At 34.8% G+C, this 23,891-nt stretch overlaps 1 protein-coding gene across 1 annotated transcript in view; it reads left to right on the top strand.

Moving 5' to 3' along the window:
• Positions 1-540: 540 nt before the first annotated feature.
• yl (Putative vitellogenin receptor yl) overlaps positions 541-23,891 on the top strand; it is a 37,608-nt gene continuing 14,257 nt past the window's right edge. Inside the window, exons 1-19 of the mRNA XM_081975055.1 lie at positions 541-688; positions 744-939; positions 1,003-1,133; positions 3,378-3,544; positions 5,422-5,507; positions 6,203-6,331; positions 6,398-6,553; positions 14,157-14,301; positions 14,357-14,513; positions 17,053-17,240; positions 17,297-17,498; positions 17,547-17,859; positions 17,921-18,181; positions 18,352-18,496; positions 18,555-18,751; positions 18,881-19,030; positions 22,933-23,116; positions 23,173-23,347; positions 23,648-23,874. Of these exons, the coding sequence (XP_081831181.1) occupies positions 744-939; positions 1,003-1,133; positions 3,378-3,544; positions 5,422-5,507; positions 6,203-6,331; positions 6,398-6,553; positions 14,157-14,301; positions 14,357-14,513; positions 17,053-17,240; positions 17,297-17,498; positions 17,547-17,859; positions 17,921-18,181; positions 18,352-18,496; positions 18,555-18,751; positions 18,881-19,030; positions 22,933-23,116; positions 23,173-23,347; positions 23,648-23,874 (3,209 nt within the window). The 5' untranslated portion in view covers positions 541-688. The remainder of the gene's footprint in view (positions 689-743; positions 940-1,002; positions 1,134-3,377; positions 3,545-5,421; positions 5,508-6,202; positions 6,332-6,397; positions 6,554-14,156; positions 14,302-14,356; positions 14,514-17,052; positions 17,241-17,296; positions 17,499-17,546; positions 17,860-17,920; positions 18,182-18,351; positions 18,497-18,554; positions 18,752-18,880; positions 19,031-22,932; positions 23,117-23,172; positions 23,348-23,647; positions 23,875-23,891) is intronic.

Raw genomic sequence — 23,891 nt, 5'->3', positions numbered from 1 at the left:
ATATTCGGTAATTTGTTGAAAAATAAAAGAGTTAAGAGGGTGTTCAAAATTCAATAAATCACCCTGTACATATTTGAATTGTTATTCACTACTATTACTTAAAGAATTTTAGTCATCTACTGGCTTTGATGTAGCTAATTTAACGACAGTTTTAACCGACCACATATCTTTTTAAAATGGACACACTGTATATTGCATGGATCATCAATCAATCATATCAAGCACTTAAGAATAATACAAATCTCAAATATTTTATTACAATTAAAAAATCTTTTTTGTTTCCTGTTAGTAAAATTCTATTATTGAGGACTAATTGCAATCAATGGGAAATCAAATTTTACATATTTTTGGGATCACTCTGTATCTAGTGAGAATGAAGGCGGTGTTTACTTTTACAAACAAAGAAGTGAACAGACAAAGTACGGTCACTTTATCGCCGTTTAGAAGAGATAATCTAAACAAAATAGGCCTATTTTGTATTTATTCAAACCGCATTGCAGAAAAGGACCACCACATTTCACACAAATCGGATAAACAAGTTTTTATCCGTATTGTATCGGAAAAAAGTCCATACGAGTTCGTGAACAAATTCTTTCCAGTAGCAGAACTAGAGGCGAAAGCACGTTTTACCAAAATTGTGCATGATTTTTAATGTGGAATAAAGAAGTTTTGCAAATTGATTTTTAATGTAAGTTTTCTAAGTACTTATCTAGTAAGTGGTTAAAGATTGATAATGATCTTAGATGTTGCACACCACATTGCTGCTGGTAAGCACAGTGGTATGCTCGGAAGCCTTCTTGTCAGGGTTTCTTATGGATCTCAGCCCTAGCAATTGTACCAAATCAGAGTTCCAATGCACCAATTCGCTTTGTGTGCCCACCAAAGCCCGATGCGATGGTACCAACGACTGTGGTGATTTTAGTGATGAGCAAGACTGCGGTGAGTGTTTAATAATCATCAACCAGCTTTATTTTTCCAGGTTTTGTATTGAAATATTTCCAGATTTCATACTATGTCAAGAACCCCATTTTTTCCGCTGCAAGAACCATCGTTGTATAGCGCATTCCTTTGTGTGCGATAAGGAGAACGACTGCGAAGATTACTCGGATGAAGCTGATTGCGACTATTTTAAAGTAAGTTATAATCCCCCATCACATTTTTACAATGAAATTTTAATAACTTTAAGTCACCATTAAATTGAGTTCAGACTATGACTTTTTTCACGAGTATTGTCAGAATCAAAAGTAAACTTAAGAGGCTTCAAAAATTTCCAGAATGATTTAAAAGCGCCAGAGGTCTTCAAAATATTTCATGACTCTTTTAAAATTGCCAGAAGCCTCTAACTAAAGCCATTTAATATGTGCCACAGGCTTTCGAAACGTTACAAAACTCTTGTAAAATTGTCAAATGCTTCTAAGAGTTATTTTAAAACCCCAAATGCCACTGAAACTTTCCTTTAAAGTTTTTTAAAGTTTGTAGATGCTTCTAAGAGTTCTGTGACAGTGTCTTCTTAATACTTAGAATCCTCTTAAATACTCAGAAAGTCTTCCAAAAATTGTCAGAAGCGTCAAAGGGTCCTCTGACAGTACCGGACGCTACTAAGTGTCCTTTGACAATGCCATAATCTTCTGAAATACTCCGAAAGTCTCCCAAAAATTGCCAAATGCTTCAAAGAGACTGCTGACAGTGTCAGAGACCACTGAATGTAATTTGAAAGTGCTATAATCCTCTGAAAGTCTTCCAAAAATTACCAAATGTCTCAAATAGTCCACTGACAGTCCCAGGGGCCACTAAGTGTCTTTTAAAATTGGTAGAATCCTCTGAAATACTCCAAAAGTCTTCCAAAAATTGCCAGAAGTCTGAAAAAATCCACTGACAGTGTCAGAGGCCACTAAGCGTCGTTTGACAATGCCAGACTCTTCTGAAATACTCCTACAGTCTTCCAAAAATTGCCAAAAGCCTCAAAAAGCTTACTGACAGTGTCAGAGAAGCTATTAAGTGCCCTTTAACAGTGCCAGAGGCCACTAAGTGTCCTTTTGCAATGCCATAATTTTCTATAATACTGCGAAAGTCTTCAGTCCAAAAATTGCCAAAAGCCTCAAAAAATCCACTGACAGTGTCAGAGGCCACTAAGTAGAATTTAAAAGTGCCATAATTCTCTGAAATAATCCGAATGTTATTCAAATATTGTGAAAAGCCTCAAAGAGCTCACTAACAGTGCCAGAGGCTAAGTGACCTTTGACAGTGCCAAAATCTTCTGAAATACTCCGAAAATCTTCCAAAAATTGACAAAAGCTTCAAAGAGACTGCTGACAGTGTCAGAGGCCACTAAACTGGCTTTTAACATTACCAGAGGCCACCAAGTGTCCTTTGACAATGCCATAATCTTCTATAATACTCCGAAAGTCTTCCAAAATTTGCATAAAGCCACAAAAAAACCACTAACAGTGTTAGAGGCTACTAAGTATAACTTAAAAGTACCATAATTATTCTCTGAAATACTCCGAAAGTTTTCGAAATATTGTGAAAAGCCTCAAATAGCTCACTGACAGTGCCAGAGACCTCTAAGTGTCCTTTGACAGTGCCAAAATCTTCTGAAATACTCGAAAATCTTCCAAAAATTGACAAAGGCTTCAAAGACCCTGCTGACAGTGTCAGAGGCCACTGAATGTGATTTGATAGTACCATAATCCTCTGAAATACTCCGAAAGTCTTCCAAAAATTGCCAAAAACCTCAAAGAATCTACTGACAGTTCCAGAGGCCACTAAGTGTCCTTTGACAATGTCATAATCTTCTATAATACTCCGAAAGTCTTCCAAAAACTGCCAAAAGCCTTAAAAAATCCACTGACAGTGTCAGAGGCCACTAAGTATAATTTAAAAGTGCCATAATTCTCTGAAATACTCCGAAAGTTTTCCAAATATTGTGAAAAGTCTCAAAGAGCTCACTGACAGTGCCAGAGGCCTCTAAGTCCCCTTTGACAGTACCAGAATATTCTGAAATAGTTCGAAAGTCTTTCAAAAATTGGCAAAAGCATCAAAGAGTTTACTGACAGTGCCAGAGGCCACTAAATCTCCTCTGACAACGCCAGAATCCTTTGAAATACTCCGAAACTCTCTCAAAACTCTCGCTTTGGCATTTTTAAATTGCTCTTCGAGACTTCCAGTCATTTTAAAATGGAGCATTGTCAAGAAACTTTTAGAGATTTCCGACAATTTGAAATAACTCTTCAGTAGGAGTTCAGAACGTCTCAGAGGCTTTTGGCACTTTTAAAATGACTGTTAAAAACCTCTGGCAAGTTTTAAAACACTCCCTGAAAGTTTCAGAAGCTTCAGGCATTGACAAAAACTAATAAGTATTTTTATGCATTACTTAGATGGAACTTTCTGCAACGAATTCCACTTGTTCGGATGGCGAATGGCAGTGCACAGACAAGTTGTGTATCCCAGAGGATTGGGTATGCAACCAGGAGGTTGATTGTCTGGATGGATCAGATGAAGGAGTGGGATGTACTATTAAAGACCACCAATGCGAGGGATTCAGGTTTGTATTTAAGTACTGTTCCTTTACGCATATGATTCAGTTATCACAAAAATTGTGTAAATAGTATTGATTCAATTAAAAAACAGAATATTAATGGTTTATTGTAACTTTTGAGTGCAGTTTGACAGTTTTGACGTTGGTGACAATTGTCACGTGGTTCTAGAGCACTATTTAGCTAGAGGGTCACGTGGCAATTGTCAAAATAACCGTAATAATCTCAGAAACATGTTTTGTATCGAATTCAGCAAGAACACTGTTTTAAACCCTGATTTTTGCAACTTTTCAGCACAGTTTGGCAGTTTTAACGTTAGTGACAGTTATCACGTGGTTTTAGAAATTTATTTAGCTAGAGTCACGTGACAGTGGTCAAAAAACCCGTCATAACCTCAGAAACAGGTTTTGTTCTGAAAACTGTGTTAAACAGTAATTCTTGCAAATTCTAGTCAAATTTTGGCAGTTTTGACAATAGTGACAGATGTCACGTAGTTTTAGAGGATAAGTTAGCTAGACTGTCACGTGACTACTGTCAAAATAACCGTCATAATCTCAGAAATACATTTTATATCGAATTCAGCAAGAATACTTTTCTAAACCTTTATTTTTATAACTTTTGAACACCAGTTTGATAGTTTTGACACTAGTGACAGTTGTCACGTGGTTCTAGAACACTACTTAGCTAGATGACGTGACAACTGTCAAAATAACAGTTATAAATCTCATAAACACGTTCTGTATCGAATACTGCAAGAAAACTTTACTAAACTCTGATTGTTTCACTTTTTGAGCACAATTTGACAGTTTTGACGTTAGTGACAGTTGTCACGTGATTTTAGAACACTATTCAGCTAGCCGATTATATGGCAACTGTCAAAATATTCTTCATAGAGCTATAAAATGGTTTTTAAACTTCCAATAAGATTTCATGGTTTTCAAGTGTTTTTTTTTTTAATTTTACATCCTTTTGACAGTAATTTTGACATGTGTCAATGCAATGAAAGCTGAACTGACATGTCAAACTTACAGTCATACGACAAAACTGTTAGAAATGCAACCATAGACGTACAAAATGCTTTCATTTTGTTTCTATAGGTTTTTACTAAGTGTTTTTTATAGCTCTATGGTCTTGTGACCTGGATTTTGACATTATTCAGTGTAATGACAATGTCAAACTAACCAGCATAGGTCAGAACTGTCAGCATCACAACTATAAATCTATAAAATAACTTCAATATACTTTTTATAGAATTTATCATATTTCAGGGTTTCTTTATAGTTTTCTTGTCATTTTCGGCTGTATTTTGACAGATGTGACATGTAGCTGTCAATTTTGAACGCACCTGAGTCATGTAAAATGTCAAATAAGCTATTATTGCTGCTGACAACACCATGAAGGTGTAAAACTGAGTAGCATTGAATACTTTTTGTAGAAATTCAACCGTAAATTTTTAATAAAACTTATTTACTTCTTTTTTGGCAATCAATCAGCTCAGATCAGATCTGTCTCAAATTAACAGAAATAAATGTCAATTTATTTTTTTTTTTCTTGATTTTAGTAAAGCTTATGAGAATTTTTCACTGTTTTCATATTTGCTTTTTGTGCTTATTTAACAAATATCCATGTTACATACAAATGATCTTGTAACACCCTGTAGTGTAAGGGAAAACACCCTGTATTTTGTCTTTGTTTACATTTTATTTTAGTTCATCTAACCTTACCTTACTTAGTCCTTTTCTACAATAAATTAATAGTGTTTTGCAGCGTTACTGTACTTATGGAAAATAGTTCTTTAATGATTTGATAATGATGATAAATTGACAAAAAAAATTATCAATAATGTTATGTTTGTTAAATAATAATCGATTCAAATACATTCTAGATGCAACAACAACAGATGCATTCCTTCAGAGTGGAGATGCGACAAACATGATGACTGTTCAGACAACAGTGATGAATTAGATTGTGGTAAGTGTTTTTTTTATACAACCACTTGTCTAAATAATTTGTTAAAGAAAAAGTAACAAATTACCACTTTTGGATCTTTTTTATTTAATGCTCATTAAACTCTATGTAATTTGTTTTTACTTTTTGGAAACCTTGTTGACTTTTGTAGAGCAGATTTCAAGCTTTCCAAAAATGTCCAAAAATCATGTGTTAAATGGACAAACAACGCCGCTAGAGGACGTTAAAGTTGCTCGTACATTTTTAGTAAATATCTCAACTTGCCACCGCTTCTACCGGCTGTAACTCGGTTATTTTGACATAAACGTCAAAATGACAGATAAACAGTTTTGTAGAGCAGTTTTCAAGCTTGCCAAAAATGTCCACAAATCATGTGATAAATGGACAAACAACGCCGCTAGAGGGCGTTAAAGTTGCTCGTACATTTTTAGTAAATGTCTCAACAATCATAATTCTAGCTCTGCTAGCTTCGTATTTTTTTTATGTTTTATAAGCTGTATTTAATTAAGCAAAAATGACGACCAAGATGACCTAGTGTATTTTCTGTAATAACTGAAATATGCTGCAAACTGATCAAAAATTACCCAATCAGTACAATATAAGAAAATTTTATTTAATTTTGCATTGATAGTGACTTTTGTGTCAAAATGTTTAAATCAATTAATTAATAAAATTGTTTTAATAGTTGAATTTTTCAGAACATCATTTTGATCCTAAACAATGCACGTTTGACCAACACAAATATCGCTGTTTGGATGGAAAATCTTGCATTGATCTCAAGCAAGTTTGTAACGGCAAATACGATTGTTTCGATAAATCCGATGAAGGTTTGTTACAATATTATGTTTTTTTTTTTTTGGTTTATTTTTCGATAAATACTACAATCAATTTAGGAGCGTTGTGCAGCCATTCCGAACTTAACTGTTCAAATCATCAATGCAGCTACGAATGCTACCAATTACCAACAGGACCTCGATGTAAATGCCCCGATGGATACCATAACGTTGACGAAAAAAATTGCGTGGAAATCAACGAATGTAAAGAATATGGTATGTATTTGTAACATTTACGTAAACTAGTGATGGGTAAATTACCGGTAAATTAAATATTTGACTTTACCAGGAAAATTTGACCGGTAAACTTGCTAACTACTAGTAAATTAATGGTAAATTATAAATACTGTGTTTCTGGCAGTTCAAATTTTGACACCGCTATTCACCCTGACTGTACCAAATTTTGAAGTGTTTTTTCAGGTTATTGAATAGGAAATTTAATGAAGATTCCAAAAATGTGCTGAAAACTGTAATTTTCCCACTCCAAGTGGGTTTTACAGGCCTTTTTTGTCCTTGACTGTCCTTTCAAACTATTTCTCTAGCAGTTCAAACTTTGACACCGCTTTTCTCACTGACTGTACCAAATTTTGTAGTGTTTTTTCAGGTTATTGGATAGGAAATTTAAGGAGGATTCCAAAAATGTGCTTAAAACTGTAATTTTATCACTCCAAGTTGGTTTTACAGACGATTTTGTCGCTGACGGCCTTTTCAAACTGTGTTTCTGGAAGTTCAAACTTTCACACCACTCTTCTCACTGATTGTGCCAAATTTTGAAGTGTTTTTTTCAGGTTATTGGATAGAACATTTAATGGTGATTCCAAAAATGTGCTGAAAACTGTAATTTTCCCACTCCAAGTGGGTTTTACAAGCCTTTTTTATTCTTGACTGTCCTTTCAAACTGTGTTTCAAGCAGTTCAAACTTTGACACAGCTATTCACCCTGACTGTACCAAATTTTGTAATGTTTTTTCAGGTTAATGGATAGGAAAGTTAATGGTGATTCCAAAAATTTGCTGAAAACCGTCATTTTCTAACTCCAAGTGAAATTTACAGGTCTTTTTTTCCCTGACTGTCCTTTCAAACTGCGTTTGTGGTAATTCAAACTTTGACACCGCTATTCACCCTGACTGTACCAAATTTTTTAATGTTTTTTCCTGGTTATTGGATAGGAAATTTAATGAGGATTCCAAAAATGTGCTTAAAACTGTAATTTTCTCACTCCAAGTGGGATTTACAGGTCTTTTTTTCCCTGACTGTCCTTTCAAACTTTGTTTGTGGTAATTCAAACTTTGACACCACTATTAACCCTGACTGTACCAAATTTTGTAATGTTTTTTCACGTTATTGGATAGAAAATTTAATGGTGATTTCAAAAATGTGCTTAAAACTGTAATTTTCTCACTCCAATTGGGATTTACAGGTCTTTTTTTCCCTGACTGTCCTTTCAAACTGTGTTTCTGGCAGTTCAAATTTTGACACCGCTATTCACCCTGACTGTACCAAATTTTGTAATGTTTTTCCTGGTTATTGGATAGGAAATTTAATGAGGATTTCAAAAATGTGCTTAATACTGTAATTTTCTCATTCCAAGTTGGTTTTACAGACGATTTTGTCCCTGACTATCCTTCCATACTGTGTTTCTGGCAGTTCAAAATTTGATACCGCTTTTCTCACTGACTGTACCAAATTTTGTAATGTTTTTTCAGGTTATTCAATAGGAAATTTAATAAAGATTCCAAAAATGTGCTTAAAACTAAAATTTTCTCACTCCAAGTGGGTTTTACAGGTCTTTTTTGTCCTTGACTGTCCTTTCAAACTGTTTTTCTGGCAGTTCAAACTTTGACACCGCTTTTCTCACTGGCTGTGCCAAATTTTATGGAACGCCGTTTTACTCTTTAATGAGTCGAAGCGTAAAGTATCGTTCGAATGATCAATAGTTTTAAACCACACTATTTTCTACGTTACATGATTATTTCAATACATTATTTGGCGTTAGATTGCGTGAAAGACATTAAAGAGTACAACGGCTTATGGAAATTTTCTACTAGATGAACCATTCTTTTAAACAACCGTTTTAATCAACCAAGTCCGAAATAACTATTGTAATAATTCTAGTCATTTAAAACATTGCTTTTAAGTTACACACATTACGCCGTTTTACTCTTAAAGGGTACTGCAAAAATTAAAGTATTGTTCAGACAATAGAAATTTTGGCGATACAATTTAAAACGTTGGTTTGAAAATAAATGCCAATTCCTGCGTTAGTTTAAAAATCATGTACATATTTAATACCACCAAATAAAAACAATGCTTAATTTTAGCGTTTGTTGAATTAAAACGTTACTTTCACTTTTCCCTCAGACAAACGAGTGTAAAAAATCATGGTAATTTAACGATCCTTTAATTATTACGTTACTTTAAATATTTCAACCACAGCTTAAAATGAAACAATTCTAAAAATTCAGTCAATTTTTGCGTTCGATGATTTTAAACATTCGTTTAAAAAATACAAACGATGTTCAAAATAAACAATTGCAAACGTTGGTTGAATTAATACAATACATTTAACTACGAGTACCACATTTTTACGTTCGTTCGCGCAATCTATTGTAAAAAATACGTGCTGCTGCATGTTGCATGTGGCCGAGTTTGGAAGTAGAAATAGTAGGAAACTGTACTATATGCATCTATATGCATACTATATGCGTCTAACGAGAAAGTGAGGTCGTGTTAATAGAGATGTGTCTGGTCTCGATATCGACCGGATGATCGATTGTTTGCATGCGTACTGCCGCACTGAGTGCACTACGCTTGTTTATAGATAGGTATCACAAACGTTTAAAAATCAAGGTATAATTTTTCAAAATGTGCTCGAACACGCTGTTTATTATTATTTTTTGTTGCGCATTTTGATGTAGAATCGGTATATACAAGGGGATCAACGTAATAGTAATGATGTCACACTTGATTTTTTTCTGGCCCCGTATATTATAAGTCTTTGAATTTCTCGCAAAACATAATTTAGCAACGGTTTTTGAGATATTGATGTTTCAATGTTAATATTTTTTCTATAGCACATTATATACCTATGGAAACCATATTTGTTTTTATAACGTGTATTCGGCTTTAGAAGGAACACAACTATTAACTACATTACACACAAAAAAACTGAAAATGCCTATTAAGAAGAGAAAGAGAAGAAATGCAATAAATAGCAAATTGGAAGTTACTGGATATAACCAACTTCAAACAGTCAAAATCATAACATAACCATACAAAAATCAAAAATCACAAAATATGGTTCATCATCTAATGTGTCTACTGATATATTAGTATATATTAGTACAAGTACTTAGCACTTTTAAAGGATTTAGAAGGTATTTATGCAATTATTGTTGTAGAAAAAGGTCGTCCAGCTGTTGTTATTCCTAGAGAACAATTAGCTTTTTTAGTAAATGAAGGTTTTTCTGCATCAAAAATATCAAAACTATTATGTTGTTCTAAAACAGTGTAACTGTTACAAGGAAGGCATAAGGTTTAGAGACAAATATTCAAACTTAAGTGAGGAACAGCTCAGGGAAGTTGGCGCGAAACGAAAACGAAGAAGTTAGGTTATTAAGATTTCTTCTTAATTTCTTTATTATTTTATTGGTCTTTCGGGTTGTTCAGTATAGGTATGCCCAAAGGAATTTTAAAATCGTTATTGATAATGATATGTATTTCCAAAACCGCGTGTGAGTTTTAATGACTTTGAAAACGTTTTGATCAGCTGAAACTTTTTGTTTTTAAAAACAAAAATCACATTGCATATAGTTGACGTAAGTTTTCTCTTATTTAAAGAAAAGGACAGACCAACGATTTTGAGAAATCTTAAAAAAAGTATTTAAATAGTTATTTATGCAACAAGTGCAAAAAGTACATTTTTTTGAACGCAACGTGAAAATTGTTAGACGAGACCAAAGGTCGAGTTTAACAACACGTAAGTGCAAAAAGGGACTTTTTGCATGTGTTGCATACAATTTTTTTTATAAAATCGACTTATTTGATGACAAAAGTACATTAGTTGTTAATTTTAAAATATGAAATGTCTGACTTGACAGGAATTTCTCCTACCTGCAGGTACCTATTAGACGTGCAATTTTGTAGTTCAAAAAAGACTTTGTTGCACTAGTACAAAAAAGAGGAACTTTTTGCACGAAAACTATGCAAAATAAAAAGAAATCCACATAAACTTTTCTTAGGAAAACGTATGGGCTATCAGATGTAGCCCATCAGAATGCGTTGAAGTTAGAGTTTTTATAGTTATTTAACCAACGAGTGTATTAATGAATGCGATTAATAATCGAAAGGTTTTAACGCGTAAACGATAGTAAACGCGTTAATAATTGAGATTTTTAATCGCTTATTAATATAAGAGTTGGTTGTTGTGTGCAACATCTGGTGACATCTGTACTCAACTCTATGAGTTAGAAAGTACAGATGGCGTTCCAAAATCCAGGAACAGCACCATTAATGCCATTGGGATTGATAAACAAAAAACAAAACCTCACCATTTTCAACCAATCAGATCGGTGTTTACCGAATGATGCGGCATTAATGGTGCTGTTCCTAGATTTTGGAACGCCATCTGTACTTTCTAACTCATAGAGTTGAGTACAGATGTCACCAGATGTTGCACACAACTATCATTTCTGGCATCCAGTTGACTATACTGGAACGAAGGTTTTGTTCTTTGGTTATCAAGCCCTATAGCCTCTCTGATGAGCCGTAATACGGCGAAACCGGTCAGAGGATTGGGATTGATAAACAAAAAACAAAACCTCACCATTTTCATAAGAGTTGGTTACAACAATTTTCCGCCGACTGTAGTATAGGTACCTATAATAAATGTTTGTAATCCTAAAAAGTTATTTAATATTTACCTACTAATTGTCAGTTGTATACACGCCACTGACAATGACAACAAAACCTGTATGATAACTGACATTCACAGTTAGCTTTGTCGGAAATGGCGGATGGAGAACTAACCTAACGGTAATTAAAGTACGCCTCTTTCTGTCTGTTTAATACAGTTAAAAAAAGATAGAACTTCTACGAGCGTATCATTAAAGAAAATATATTAAAGTAAAACAATTGAAAAATCATGCATTAATGGGACTCATTAATGATCAATTTTGCTTCCGTTATTGTCCATTAAAAAAACTGTTAATATACGGTCAACGGAAAAATAATTAAGTAGGGAGTTAGGTACATAGGTACTACTTGTTAGAATTTTGTTTTATATCGTTCCCTCAATTAAAGTTATAAAATCGTATATTATAACGATATAAATATAAATATAATATAAATTAAATCAGTACTTTTCAAAACATTTGCAATATTCCAGACTGGTTAGAAACCTCGTATAATATCGTAGTGTACGCAGTACGCATTAAAAGAATCGATCATCCGGTCGATATCGGGACCACATAACATCTCTATTAAAGCAACCTCAACTCTTCAACGCCTATACGCGTATTTTTAAAGTCAACAGTTTAGGTATTGTTGCCAACACAAGTACCACAATTTTATAAAAAGTGTTCTTAAAGTGCTGATGAATTAATGGTGGATCCAACTGTCACTGTCTTTTAAGTCAACATAAATCTGTGATGAATACAACATAGCCTCAACTTTCCACCAAGCCTCAGAGCTGATGGATTTGTTGATTTCATGTTGGAAGTCAATTTTCACCAATGACAATGTAAGCTTTTTTGACGTTATGTATTAGCCTTTCCGGCATTTGTTATTGTTGGTTGTGTTTGTTGATTAAGGAAAATAGAAAAGGCATAAAATACTCAGCAAAGGTTCTTTAAATGTAAATCCCGTTTTTTAAGTCAACAAGAAAAATGTTGCCAACCAGCTCAACAGTTCCAACACAATCTCAACACTACTTCAACAAAACCATTCTCTGACGTCATTCATCACAACTTAATGTTGACTTTAAAAATACGCGTCTATCGTACAGATTCATACTATTTCTACTTCCAAACTCCGCCACATGCAACATGCAGCAGCACGTATTTTTTACAATAGATTGCGCGAACAAACGTAAAAATGTGGTACTCGTAGTTAAATGTATTGTATTAATTCAACCAACGTTTTAATTCCTGGATTTATTGCAATTGTTTATTTTGAACATCGTTTGTATTTTTTAAACGAATGTTTAAAATCATCGAACGCAAAAATTGACTGAATTTTTACAATTGTTTCATTTTAAGCTGTGGTTGAAATATTTAAAGTAACGTAATAATTAAAGGATCGCCAAATTACCATGATTTTTTACACTCGTTTGTCTGAGGGGAAAGTGAAAGTAACGTTTTAATTCAACAAACGCTAAAATTAAGCATTGTTTTTATTTGGTGGTATTAAATATGTACATGATTTTTAAACTAGCGCAGGAATTGACATTTATTTTCAAACCAACGTTTTAAAATGTATCGCCGAAATTTCTATTGTTTGAACAATACATTATTTCTGCGTTACATTAAAGAGCAAAACGGCGTTCCATAAAATTTTGAAGTGTTTTTTCAGGTTATTGGATGAAAATTTAATGGTGATTCCAAAAATGTGCTTAAAACTGTAATTTTCTCACTCTAAGTGGGATTTACAGGTCTTTTTTGTCCCTGACTGTCCTTTTAACAAATTGTGTAGTGTTTTGTACCAAATTTTGAAGTGTTTTTTCAGGTTATTGATTAGGAAATTTAATGAACATTCCCAAAAATTTGCTGAAAACCGTCATTTTCTAACTCCAAGTGGAATTTACAGGTCTTTTTTCTCTGACTGTCCTTTCAAACTGTGTTTGTGGTAATTCAAACTTTGACACCGCTATTCACCCTGATTGTACCAAATTTTGTAATGTTTTTCCTGGTTATTGGATAGGAAATTTAATGAGGATTTCAAAAATGTGCTTAAAACTGTAATTTTCTCACTCCAAGTTGGTTTTACAGACAATTTTGTCCCTGACTGTCCTTCCATACTGTGTTTCTGGCAGTTCAAAATTTGATACCGCTTTTCTCTTTTATTTTATTATTGATAAACCAAAATCTCTATAACAATAGTCTAAAAGTCAGTTTTTCTATTCCATCAGGATTTTATTTTGACTTGAATATTGGCCAAAAATGACTTTAATGACAGCCATAACAGCAAAATGATATCTTTCAAGCAAATTTCAATTAGACCCATAAATTTACTGGTCAAATTGGTACATTTTTCTGTCACACCGACTTTTACTTTAACTTTCCGGTAAATTTACGCCCATCACTAACGTAAACTGAAAATCAAATTAACTTGAACTGACGTCATATCCATCGTTGCCAAACAGAAAGTTAATTTCTGATTAAGATTACTGATAGAATTTTTAAAAGGAAAAAAAATAATTCTTTAGTTTGACAGAGACAATAATCTTACTATTTGATGTCATTATGGCATAATTTTGCTTCCCATCATAAATGATTTGTATCAACGACTATATTGTTTATGATGGTAGAAACTTTTGGAATGTGTGTCGTCACCCTAATTTGCTTTGATTTTTACTTATACAGGGTGGTTCAAATTGATTGTAGGATAATTCAAGAGTGGAAAGTACATATAAACTGTAGTCGAAAGTGCCCCCTGGCGGAGTTAGATCACCTTAAATGCGAGCCACTAAAACCACATTTTTATTCTTAACTCCTAGACGAAAAATGAAATTGAAATGACACTTTGGCGTTAATTTTTTATGTACTTTTTTCCCCTTCAAGTATCCTACAATCAATTTGGACCACCCTCTGTATATTACTTAGGTATTTGCGACCAAAGATGTAAAAACACGGACGGCTCGTACGAGTGCTTTTGCGAGCACAAATACGTTCTGCAAGACGACAAAAGAACCTGCAAAGCTATAGGAGGAGAGGCAACGATGATATTCAGTTCAAAATCACAAATTAGGTTAGAAGTTTCTTTTCATAAAATAATTTGCGATAAATTCAAATGTATGATACAGATCCTATTTGTTGTCGAGCGACTTGCTGTTTCCGGTGGCTACCAATTTGAAGCAAGTGGTTGGTATCAGTTCGGACGGTTATCACATTTATTGGACGGATGTCCACAGTGAACGGGAAAGCATTGTCCGAGCTTTGGAAGATGGTTCTAACAGAGAGGTAAGTGTTTTGAGACAGAAAACCTAATAAAAAAAAACTAGCGAGCGAAAACTTCAGGACAATGTTGCCAAAGCTTATCTGAATTCATCCACTGGATAAGTTACCTACATAATTTTGTTATTGTCCTATTGGACCATTATGTTGCTTTTTCTCTATATGTACAATATTCTAGACACTTTGGGCTATATTGTGTAAGAAAAATGAAGCTTTTAACATAAAAACTGAATTTGTGGTAAATTTTCACAGTTTCAGTTCAAACTATAAACTTCAATCAAAGAACCGTTATTTCTCACATTTGTCAAATTCAAAATTGAGATTTGTCAAAAATATTTAAAACATTTAAAATATTAAAACAAAATAATGTCAAATGTTATTTATATTAAAAATAAATAAATTAAATGTCATCAAATCAAAATTAACTTAAAAAATTGTTATTTGTCACATTTGTCAAACCTGTAATTTTTGTCAAAAGAACATGTTAACAATGGTTGCATTGGTCAAATTGATGATGATGTTAGTTCTGTCGTAATTGACATATTTGTCAAAAAACTGTTGATAATCCGTCAAATGTCGCATTTGTCAAATTCAAATGCTAATTCTGTCAAATTTAACATGTGTGTCAAAAAACTTTTATAAAACTGTCAAATATCACGTTTGTCAAAAATTGTCGTAATAGGTTGTAAAGGAAGCTATGACAAGCAACGCTCAGAAAACCAGTTTAATGCAATTTCCTGATGAAACACTCTGTATATCTCGGGAACTGTATCATTTTTGTACGGCACATAGTATGTTGTAAACTAAGCCATGACAAACTGAATCAAATGACAAATATACACGGCGTCCCATTTAAAAATGGGTTTTTTTGGCTCTCCAAATTTCAGTTTAAAAAATCGAATCGAAACAGTAATTTTCAGCAAATTTCAACTTGCATGATAGTAAATCCACCCTGTATATTTACTTAATGCGTTTATTACCAGTCTGGAACAATTACCACTGTCGATTTGGTGTATTGTATCTTTTAAAGATGGTTTAAAAGGATTCAAGTCTGGTCATCAGGGAGATTTACAAGTTAATTTTTGACACTGAAAATAGTCAAAAAAACAGGATTTTAGGGTTAATTTTTACTGACGTTTAATACTTGTGACAGTCCAAATTTGTATTGAATAGTCTAAAAACTTGTTATTTACTAATAAGGAATAGTCATAAAATCTGCAATCCATTGTCGAGTGTCTGATACAGGATTTCAAGCACTAAAAACAGTCAGGAAATCCAAACAAAGATTGCTGCACATAAAACACATTTTTTACCACTAAAAATAGCCTAAAAGTTTACTTTTAAGGGTAGAAATGACTTTACTGAGAATTGAAAGTCTTTCCTGGACTAAAACAAGTAAAAAAAATACTGGTAACAGTCCAAATTAAATTTTCTGACTAATTTGTTTTTAAAAATTAGTTTTCAAGACTTATATCGTAGCATTTAGAGTCCAATTTTTTACTTTTATTACTGAACAGTCTGAAAGTTAACTTTACTTAAACTCGATTTTTCAGTCTTAAACCACTAAAAACGGTACGAATTTCTTAGAAATGCTTTAAATTTTTTCACCGTTAAGTGTTTCAAATTATGGAGAGTGTACAAACCTAACTTGATACGTCAAAAACTTTGTGAAGTTACTTTGCAGGCTGAAAACAGCTTTAAAACACTAAAAACAGTCTAGTTTATTAAGAAATGCTCAAATTTTTAACACTGAGGTGTCTAGAAGTCAATTTAATAGTGACAAAGCCTGAAATATCATTTCAAAGTCTATGGAGGATGTAAAAATTGTTTTTCAAGTCTGCTAAGTCTAAAACTTGATAAAGATAGTCTTGAAACTTGATTTTTTAAGCTGAAAGTAATTTTAAAGCACTAAAAATAGTACAGAGTTTCAAGGAAATAAAAAAAAAAAACAAAAAACAAAGTAAAAAAACTTGAAAAGTTAGTCTTCAAATCAATTTTTATGAACCTAATGACAATATCCTGTATTTAAGACTAAACTATTGAAATTAGTCTTCAAATTATTAAAACTTACTTTAAATTTTAAATTTCTGATGTCATTTTTCATTGGTTTTTGGTGTCCTAGTCAATTTTCAAATGTTTGAATTTGTAGTCAAAATTCTAGAGAAAGTAGTTTTTATGTCTACAAGTCAATTTTTGACAAAAGTTTTTCAACTTATTTGAAAACTATGACGACTGACTGCAGGCAATTTCAAGTCAATTTTCAAAACTAAAGTTATTCAGTTTGTCTGAAAACTAGTCACAAAGACAATTTTTAAGTCTTTCAAGTCAATTTTCACCGTTTTAAGTCAAATTACTGGTTTTTAAGTAAAAAAAAGTTTTATTTTGTCCAGAAACTAAAAAAACTGGCTACAAACAATTTGTTAAGCTTCTTAAGCCAATTTGGGGGCTGGGGGTTGATTCTTTGAACGTAAAAGCTGATTTATCTCAGAAACGAAGTTTCAAATCTTATAAGAGATCTTTTTGTACTTTATTGTATTCTTTAAAGGTTATTGTAACATCTGGTCTGGGTCTACCAGAAGACTTGGAAGTAGACTGGTTGACTGGCAACGTCTACTTTACCGATGCTCAGAAAATGCATATTGGAGTGTGCAAGAATGATGGTTCTCACTGTACTGTTCTGATCAACAAAGACATCAGAAAACCTCGAGCTATTGTTCTTAATGTCGATGAAGGGTATAGCTACGTGCAACTCAATGTTTACGTCACTTTTATACAAAATTCTGTTTCAGAACAATGTACTGGACTGATTGGGGCAAACCATCCGAAATTGCTTATGCAGAAATGGACGGGAGGAATGCTAAACCTTTTATCAGAGAAGACATTGGATGGCCTAACGGTTTAGCTCTGGACTATCCTAATTCACGGTTATACTGGACTGATGCAAAGAAATTCACTTTGGAGAGCATTCGACTTGATGGAACTGGTCGAAAAGTATTAAATTCAGTCACTTTTTCAAATTTTGTAGCATTATTGTTCCAGGTCATCTTGAAAGACGTGGTAAAACATCCATTTGCCATCGCAGTCTTTGAAAATAAACTCTACTGGTCAGATTGGGGCACAAACTCCATCGATTCTTGCGATAAGTTCACCGGAAAGAATCACCACACCATTATTAAAGAGTCCAAAGATTACGTTTATGGAATCAGCATTTACCATTCAGCTTTGCGTCAAAGAAGCGACAATCCTTGTGCTTTGGCCTTTTGTAGTGATATTTGTTTGCTAAGGGCTAACGGATACACGTGCTATTGTAGTGAAGGGCGATTACTAAGCGACGATAACCATACCTGTCAAGGTAATTTTCATTATTAAACTGTATGAGCATATCTTACAATAGAAGAACTATTAATTTTCAGCTGTCGAAAAGAAACAAATGCTAGTCGTAGGAGCCAAATCCATCCTTCTGAGTGTCGAACACAAATCCCTGGGAAAACACCTCGTAACCGCTCTGCCATCTGTAGTCCACGAAGCTGGGGCTTTGACTTACAACTCCCGCAATCACAGCATCTTCATCAGTGATCTCAGTAATGGGAATATAGTGGAATTGAACTTGCACTCAGCCCAAAGTAAGGTACTTCCTATCAAGGGCTTGGAAAAAGTGGTTTCTATGGATTACGGTGAGTTTCAGTTGCTTTTGTCATTATTGAAGAAGTGGTGAAATGTTTGTTTGATTTATGGGAATTTAAAAAAGCACCTAAAGGAGCTTACTGATGTATCACAATCACTTTACCGATCACTAATCAAAAATCAAAATATCTTCTACTTATTAACATTATCTATTCTACAGATCCGACTGGCAACAACTTATACGTATGCGACGTGTCCAAAGCCACTCTAGAAGTAATCAGCTTGAACACCATGGCACAAAAAGTGTTGATCCACGATGCTGATAACGACATACCAAAATCAGTGGCGGTGGTTCCTCAAGAGGGGTATTTTTCAAAAGGTACTTCTCACTATAAGTGATACTCATATGAGTTGTGTTTGTAGGATAATGTTCGTATCATTGTACAACAAAGTGAAAGAAGAAACCCATATGGACCGATTGTCTATGGACGGTACTGGTCGTACTCACATAGCTGAAGATGGGATGTTAGGACCGGTCGTTCTTCATTTCGACTCTCATTTTCACCGATTATTTTTGGCAGACGCCGGCACTGGCGATATGGAACATCTTAGCACTGATGGTAAATGTCTTCTTAATATTTTCGGAAGAAAGGCAAAAAAGAACCTCTAAAAAAGTCTAAAAACATTAAGTAACTAAGTACCTAAATTACTTACTGTTTTCAGTAAATATCAAATTGTTTTATTATTAGGTGATGAAAGACACATATTCAAAAGTACACACTCCACTATTTCTGATCTGACCACCCTCAACAACGACTTATTTTGGACAAATCAATTTTCAAGCAGACTGTACTGGGCTGACAAAAGTTCAGGAGAGAATACCCAATCAATCAATTTAGGTAAGTGAAGTCTTCATTTGACCAGATAGCTTTTAGCAATAATTTATAATGGAATTGCATCAGATTTCTTTGCTGTATTAGACATTGGCTTAGTTTCCGAATTTGAATTACGCTCTATAGATTATACGAAAAGTCATACAAAAATAGCATGAGCAATGTAATAAACAACAAAATATTTTGATTGTGAGGTTTGCTTGTCTATTACATTGCTACGTCATTCTAGTTTTGTTCAATTTTTTCCATATATGATTAGTTATTGACTTTGCTAAGAACAAAACCAAGCTAGGCTGTATACCAACTTATGCTTTATTATAAGGCTGTATTATGACGTTTAAATTGTAAAGCCTTTTTGTATATAATTTGAGAAATGGTTTACTATTTCATTAATTTATAAACCCTGTTTGGGTTGCAGAATTCGGGATTACTACATTTTGTGGCACGAGACGGAGTTCTGGCTGTTTTCTACCGTCTGCCTTACTAGCGGATGTCGTGCCTTATTTATACCAAATTGGTTCAGTGACTAAAAATACTTATGATGCACTACGTGCATTCTGTTGGCAACCTTGCCTCGTGCATTTATTATCCACTATACACTGTGTGTAAAAAGTCCGGCAACCCTGAATTATTTCGCAAAATATACAACTTATTGAAAAATATCCTATATAAATATTGACGCACTTTAAACGTTTTACCGTTAGGTGACATTCAGGAATATACAGGGTTAGCCACAATATGGCAATGAATTGAGGTTATGTTTTTTCTTATGGAATGACCATGTTTCAATGACATTTTCTGATTCGCTCTCTCATTCTAATCACATTTCATGTAACATGTTGTATGGTTATCTTAAACAGTTTGGCAGCTATTTAATTATTAAAGAAAACTACACTTTTAAATAAGTAAACATTTTTTATTTGATTAAATGCTGAAAATGTGCCCCTTGAACTTTCTGACAATGAGCTAAATTAAAATAAAATTTTTCAATGACGTTTTGTAACATGTCGCGTGTTATAAGGTTGCATTCATCCATAATTCTTCTTCTTAAATCATCTAAATTTGTCGGTTTTGTTGCATATACCTTATTTTTTAAGTGACCCCATAGAAAATAATCTAGAGGCGTCAAATCCGGTGATCTAGGAGGCCACTCTATTGCACCTCTACGACCTATCCAACGGTTAGGAAACACCTCATCCAAGTACGCCCGTACATGTCTTCCAAAATGTGGTGGCGCACCATCCTGTTGAAACCAAGTATGCTGGAAATTCGGTCCGACTATGTTAATAATTGATGGCACAATTTTTTAATTAATGTTAAACTGTTCCACGGTTTCAAAATACGTCCTCTGCCTACCGCCAAAACCTCTTATCATAAGCAGAGTTACACGTTCCTTTTCTGTAAGGGACATTGTGTACAAAAAATTATTGAAACTACCAGCTAATGTCAAAAATAGGTACCCGCAATCTACTATCAAATGTAACAATCAGGTAAAGGTGAGAATTACTATCGATAAACATGGGATACCATGAAAGCAAATTTGTCTTTAATAATTAAATAGCTGCCAAACTGTTCAAGGTAACCATACAACATGTTACATGAAATGTGATCAGAATGAGAGAGCGAATCAGAAAACGTCATTGAAACATGGTCATTCCATAAGAAAAAACATAACCTCAATTCATTGCCATATTGTGGCTCACCCTGTATATTCCTGAATGTCACCTAACGGTAAAACGTTTAAAGTGCGTCAATATTTATATAGGATATTTTTCAATGAGTTGTATATTTTGCGAAATAATTCAGGGTTGCCGGACTTTTTACACACAGTGTATTATAAGTCCATCTTTCAAATTAACGGATTTTCCATTCGTGGCAGTATAACATGCTTTGACAAGAACGACTATTACACTAGAGCTTAGAATAATGCCAATTTTTTCCTTTGTGTGGATTTGGGTACTGTCAAGAATAATTTAACTCTTTTGAGATTCCTAAATTATCTTGAAAAGATAAATAACTGGATTTAGTTGGATATGGCGCCGTTTATAAACTTCTGAAGGACTAAACCATAGCTTAGTAAAAGATCATTTTAGCAATGGATCCAGTGATAAGAGAAGACTATTTGTATTGCCACAATAAGACTCATAATGTTCCTCTTAAGAGTCTTCCACCTGTCATGTGCAGTCAGAGCCCAGTTAGCACCGGGTAACTGCGGAAAGGATCTACACAGATTTTGAGAATAAAATTCTCGCTACCCGACGGGAAGGTCTGGGGGGAATTGTGATCCTCTTCTTGGCTGGTTGGTCCTGAATTGTCGTCTATCTGAAACAGAAAGAAAAACTTATTAATAATTACCCGTTATCCAGTAACTGGTATCGGGATCGATTGTGAGGTGCTTCCAGCTCCGGGTCGTAGTTCACTGCTTCTCACAGTAACTTTCCGCTTTTTGGAATATCTTTACTGAGCTCTTCTTGATCCTCTCCGTTGCGGTGGTGAACTTCAAATCTCGCTGGATGTCCACATTTCTGACGTACCATGGGGCGTCCACCGCTGTCCTGAACGCAATGTTTTCCACAGCTTGGAGTTTCTTCAGGTGCGATTTGACCGAGTACCCTCACGCGGCCGAGGCGTAGGTCAGGTGCGGTTGAAGAACCGACTTGATGAGCGTTTCTTTGTGAAGTGCCAGCTTCGATGTCCTTCTTGTCATGGGGTAGAGTTTTGCTCTGGTCGCTCTGGTTTTCTGTCTGGCGTATTCTATGTGGCTTCCCCACGTGAGTTTCTTGTCCATCTTGACTCCAAGGTACGTCGCCTCGTTGCGCCACTCGATGTCTTTTAACCTGACGATGCCTTCTATCCTCATCTTTGGTCTTCTTTTGTAGACTAGGGCTTGCGTTTTCTCCGCGTTTAGGTCGATCTTTCATTTGTTTCAGCATTTCTCCAATGCTGTGGTCTCCTCTTGCAGGTATCGGATGAGGAGTCGGCCGCTCCTGCTCCGGGCTGTGATCGCAGTGTCATCCGCGTAGAGCGCTAAGCTGGTCCGCTGCGTTCTAGGTGGATCTGAATCATAAATATTATAGAGAAATGGCGACAGTACTGCACCTTGCGACACTGCTGCTTCCATTTCTCTATAACTTGAGTAGACGCTGTCGATTTTGACTGAAAGAAGAGATCTAATTATTAGTTTTACCAGGCCGACTGAAAGGCCGGCGTCCAGCATCTTGATTAGAAGTCCTCTGTGCCAAACCCTGTCGAAGGCCTTGGAGACGTCTATGCAGCACGGCTCCTGTCGCTTATTTCCTGTTGAACCCTTCCGTGATGTACTTGGTCATCCTTAGGACTTGGAGTTCCGTTGATAGTGTCCTCCGGAATCCAAATTGCTCGTCGGATATGACGTGCAGGTCCTCTTCTTGCTCTTTTAGCTTCCTGAGAATGATAACTTCTGCCACTTTTTCCAAGGATAGCAGGAGGCTGATGTGCCTATAGTTCTGGAGGAACAGCAGGTCTTTTTGTGGTGCGGATTTCAGAATTCGAGACTACTACATGTGTGGCACGAGACGGAGTCTTCTGACCCTTACTAACGGATGTCGAGCCTTATTTATACCAAAACGGTACTTGCATTCAGATTGCAACCTTGCGTCGTGCATTTTATTATTTTGCCTTCTCCGAATATCTGCTTTAATTTAATGAGTTTATATTCTTTAAATAATACTAATTTCTATTCGTGACAATATTTATGGTAGAAACTACTGCATCTGTAGCGTTGCTCGTTGCAAATCATCTTTTTCTCTGTTTTTTGACAAAATCCTTCCGGTGGGTTGAAGAAAAATTAGTCTATAAACAATCAAATACCATTATACCAAATTTAAGTAGAATCACTCATTTACTTTCATGCTTTTTTAAATTTATAGATCTGCCAACCCAATCAGACCGTATGCACCTTACATCAGTAACTCCCGGCGTTCACGTGACAAGTCTCTGCCAGACCAACAACGGAAACTGCAGTCATCTTTGCTTGTCATCGCAAAAATCCGTAGTCTGCGCCTGTCCCGCTAGAATGGTACTGGATAAAGATAACAGACGTTGCATCCATCGGTAAGTCCCAGAATATAGGAAAAATTTGCACATAAAGTGACTATATTTCCGTGCAGGTTAGAATGTGAAAATCACGAATTCATGTGTCCTCTATCAAACATGTGCATTTTGGCCACTCAAAAGTGTAATGGAAAGTCGGATTGTCCGCTCGGTGAGGACGAAGAAGATTGCAAAAAAGACGTGCGATGTCCAGTTGGTCATTCTGCTTGCGATAATGGCGACTGCATACCGGTAAGAATTCACCCTCTTTGATTTTGGTAGAAGGTGCTCTAAAACTGTTCAGAAGAAGGAAAGTTGTGAAATATGTTGGTCAGTCAAATATAAAAAAACAATACGAAATTTGGTACATTCAGGAAAAATTTTGAACTGCCAGAAATACAGTATTTGTAAATTACCGGTAATTTACCCATCACTATTCTTTTGGTACATCTAGTGCATTGCCGTATTACTTCACTGACAGTTGATACACCAAGATACCAATATACTATACGTATCAACAAAAACTCCTTAAATGACATGGTTTATTTACAGGAAAAGCAAATGTGCGATCTTCACTACGACTGTAAAGATAAGTCAGACGAGTTGCACTGCGCGGACGATTCTTCCGCAAAGAGCCAGAAATGCGCACCAAACAAGTTTAGATGCGCAAACGGGGAATGCGTCGACGAAAGTTTCGTCTGCGACGGAGTTGGCGATTGCTCAGACCGATCCGACGAACAGAATTGCGTTAGTAATACCTGTACAGCGACTCAGTTCAGGTTAGTTTCAGTTGTTT

Source organism: Ips typographus, linkage group LG3 (assembly GCF_016097725.1).
Source record: "Ips typographus isolate SLU linkage group LG3, UJ_Ityp_2.0, whole genome shotgun sequence".
NCBI lineage: Eukaryota > Metazoa > Arthropoda > Insecta > Coleoptera > Curculionidae > Ips > Ips typographus.
Note: the sequence above shows the minus strand (reverse complement) of the source record. Positions and strands in the feature narration are given on the sequence as shown.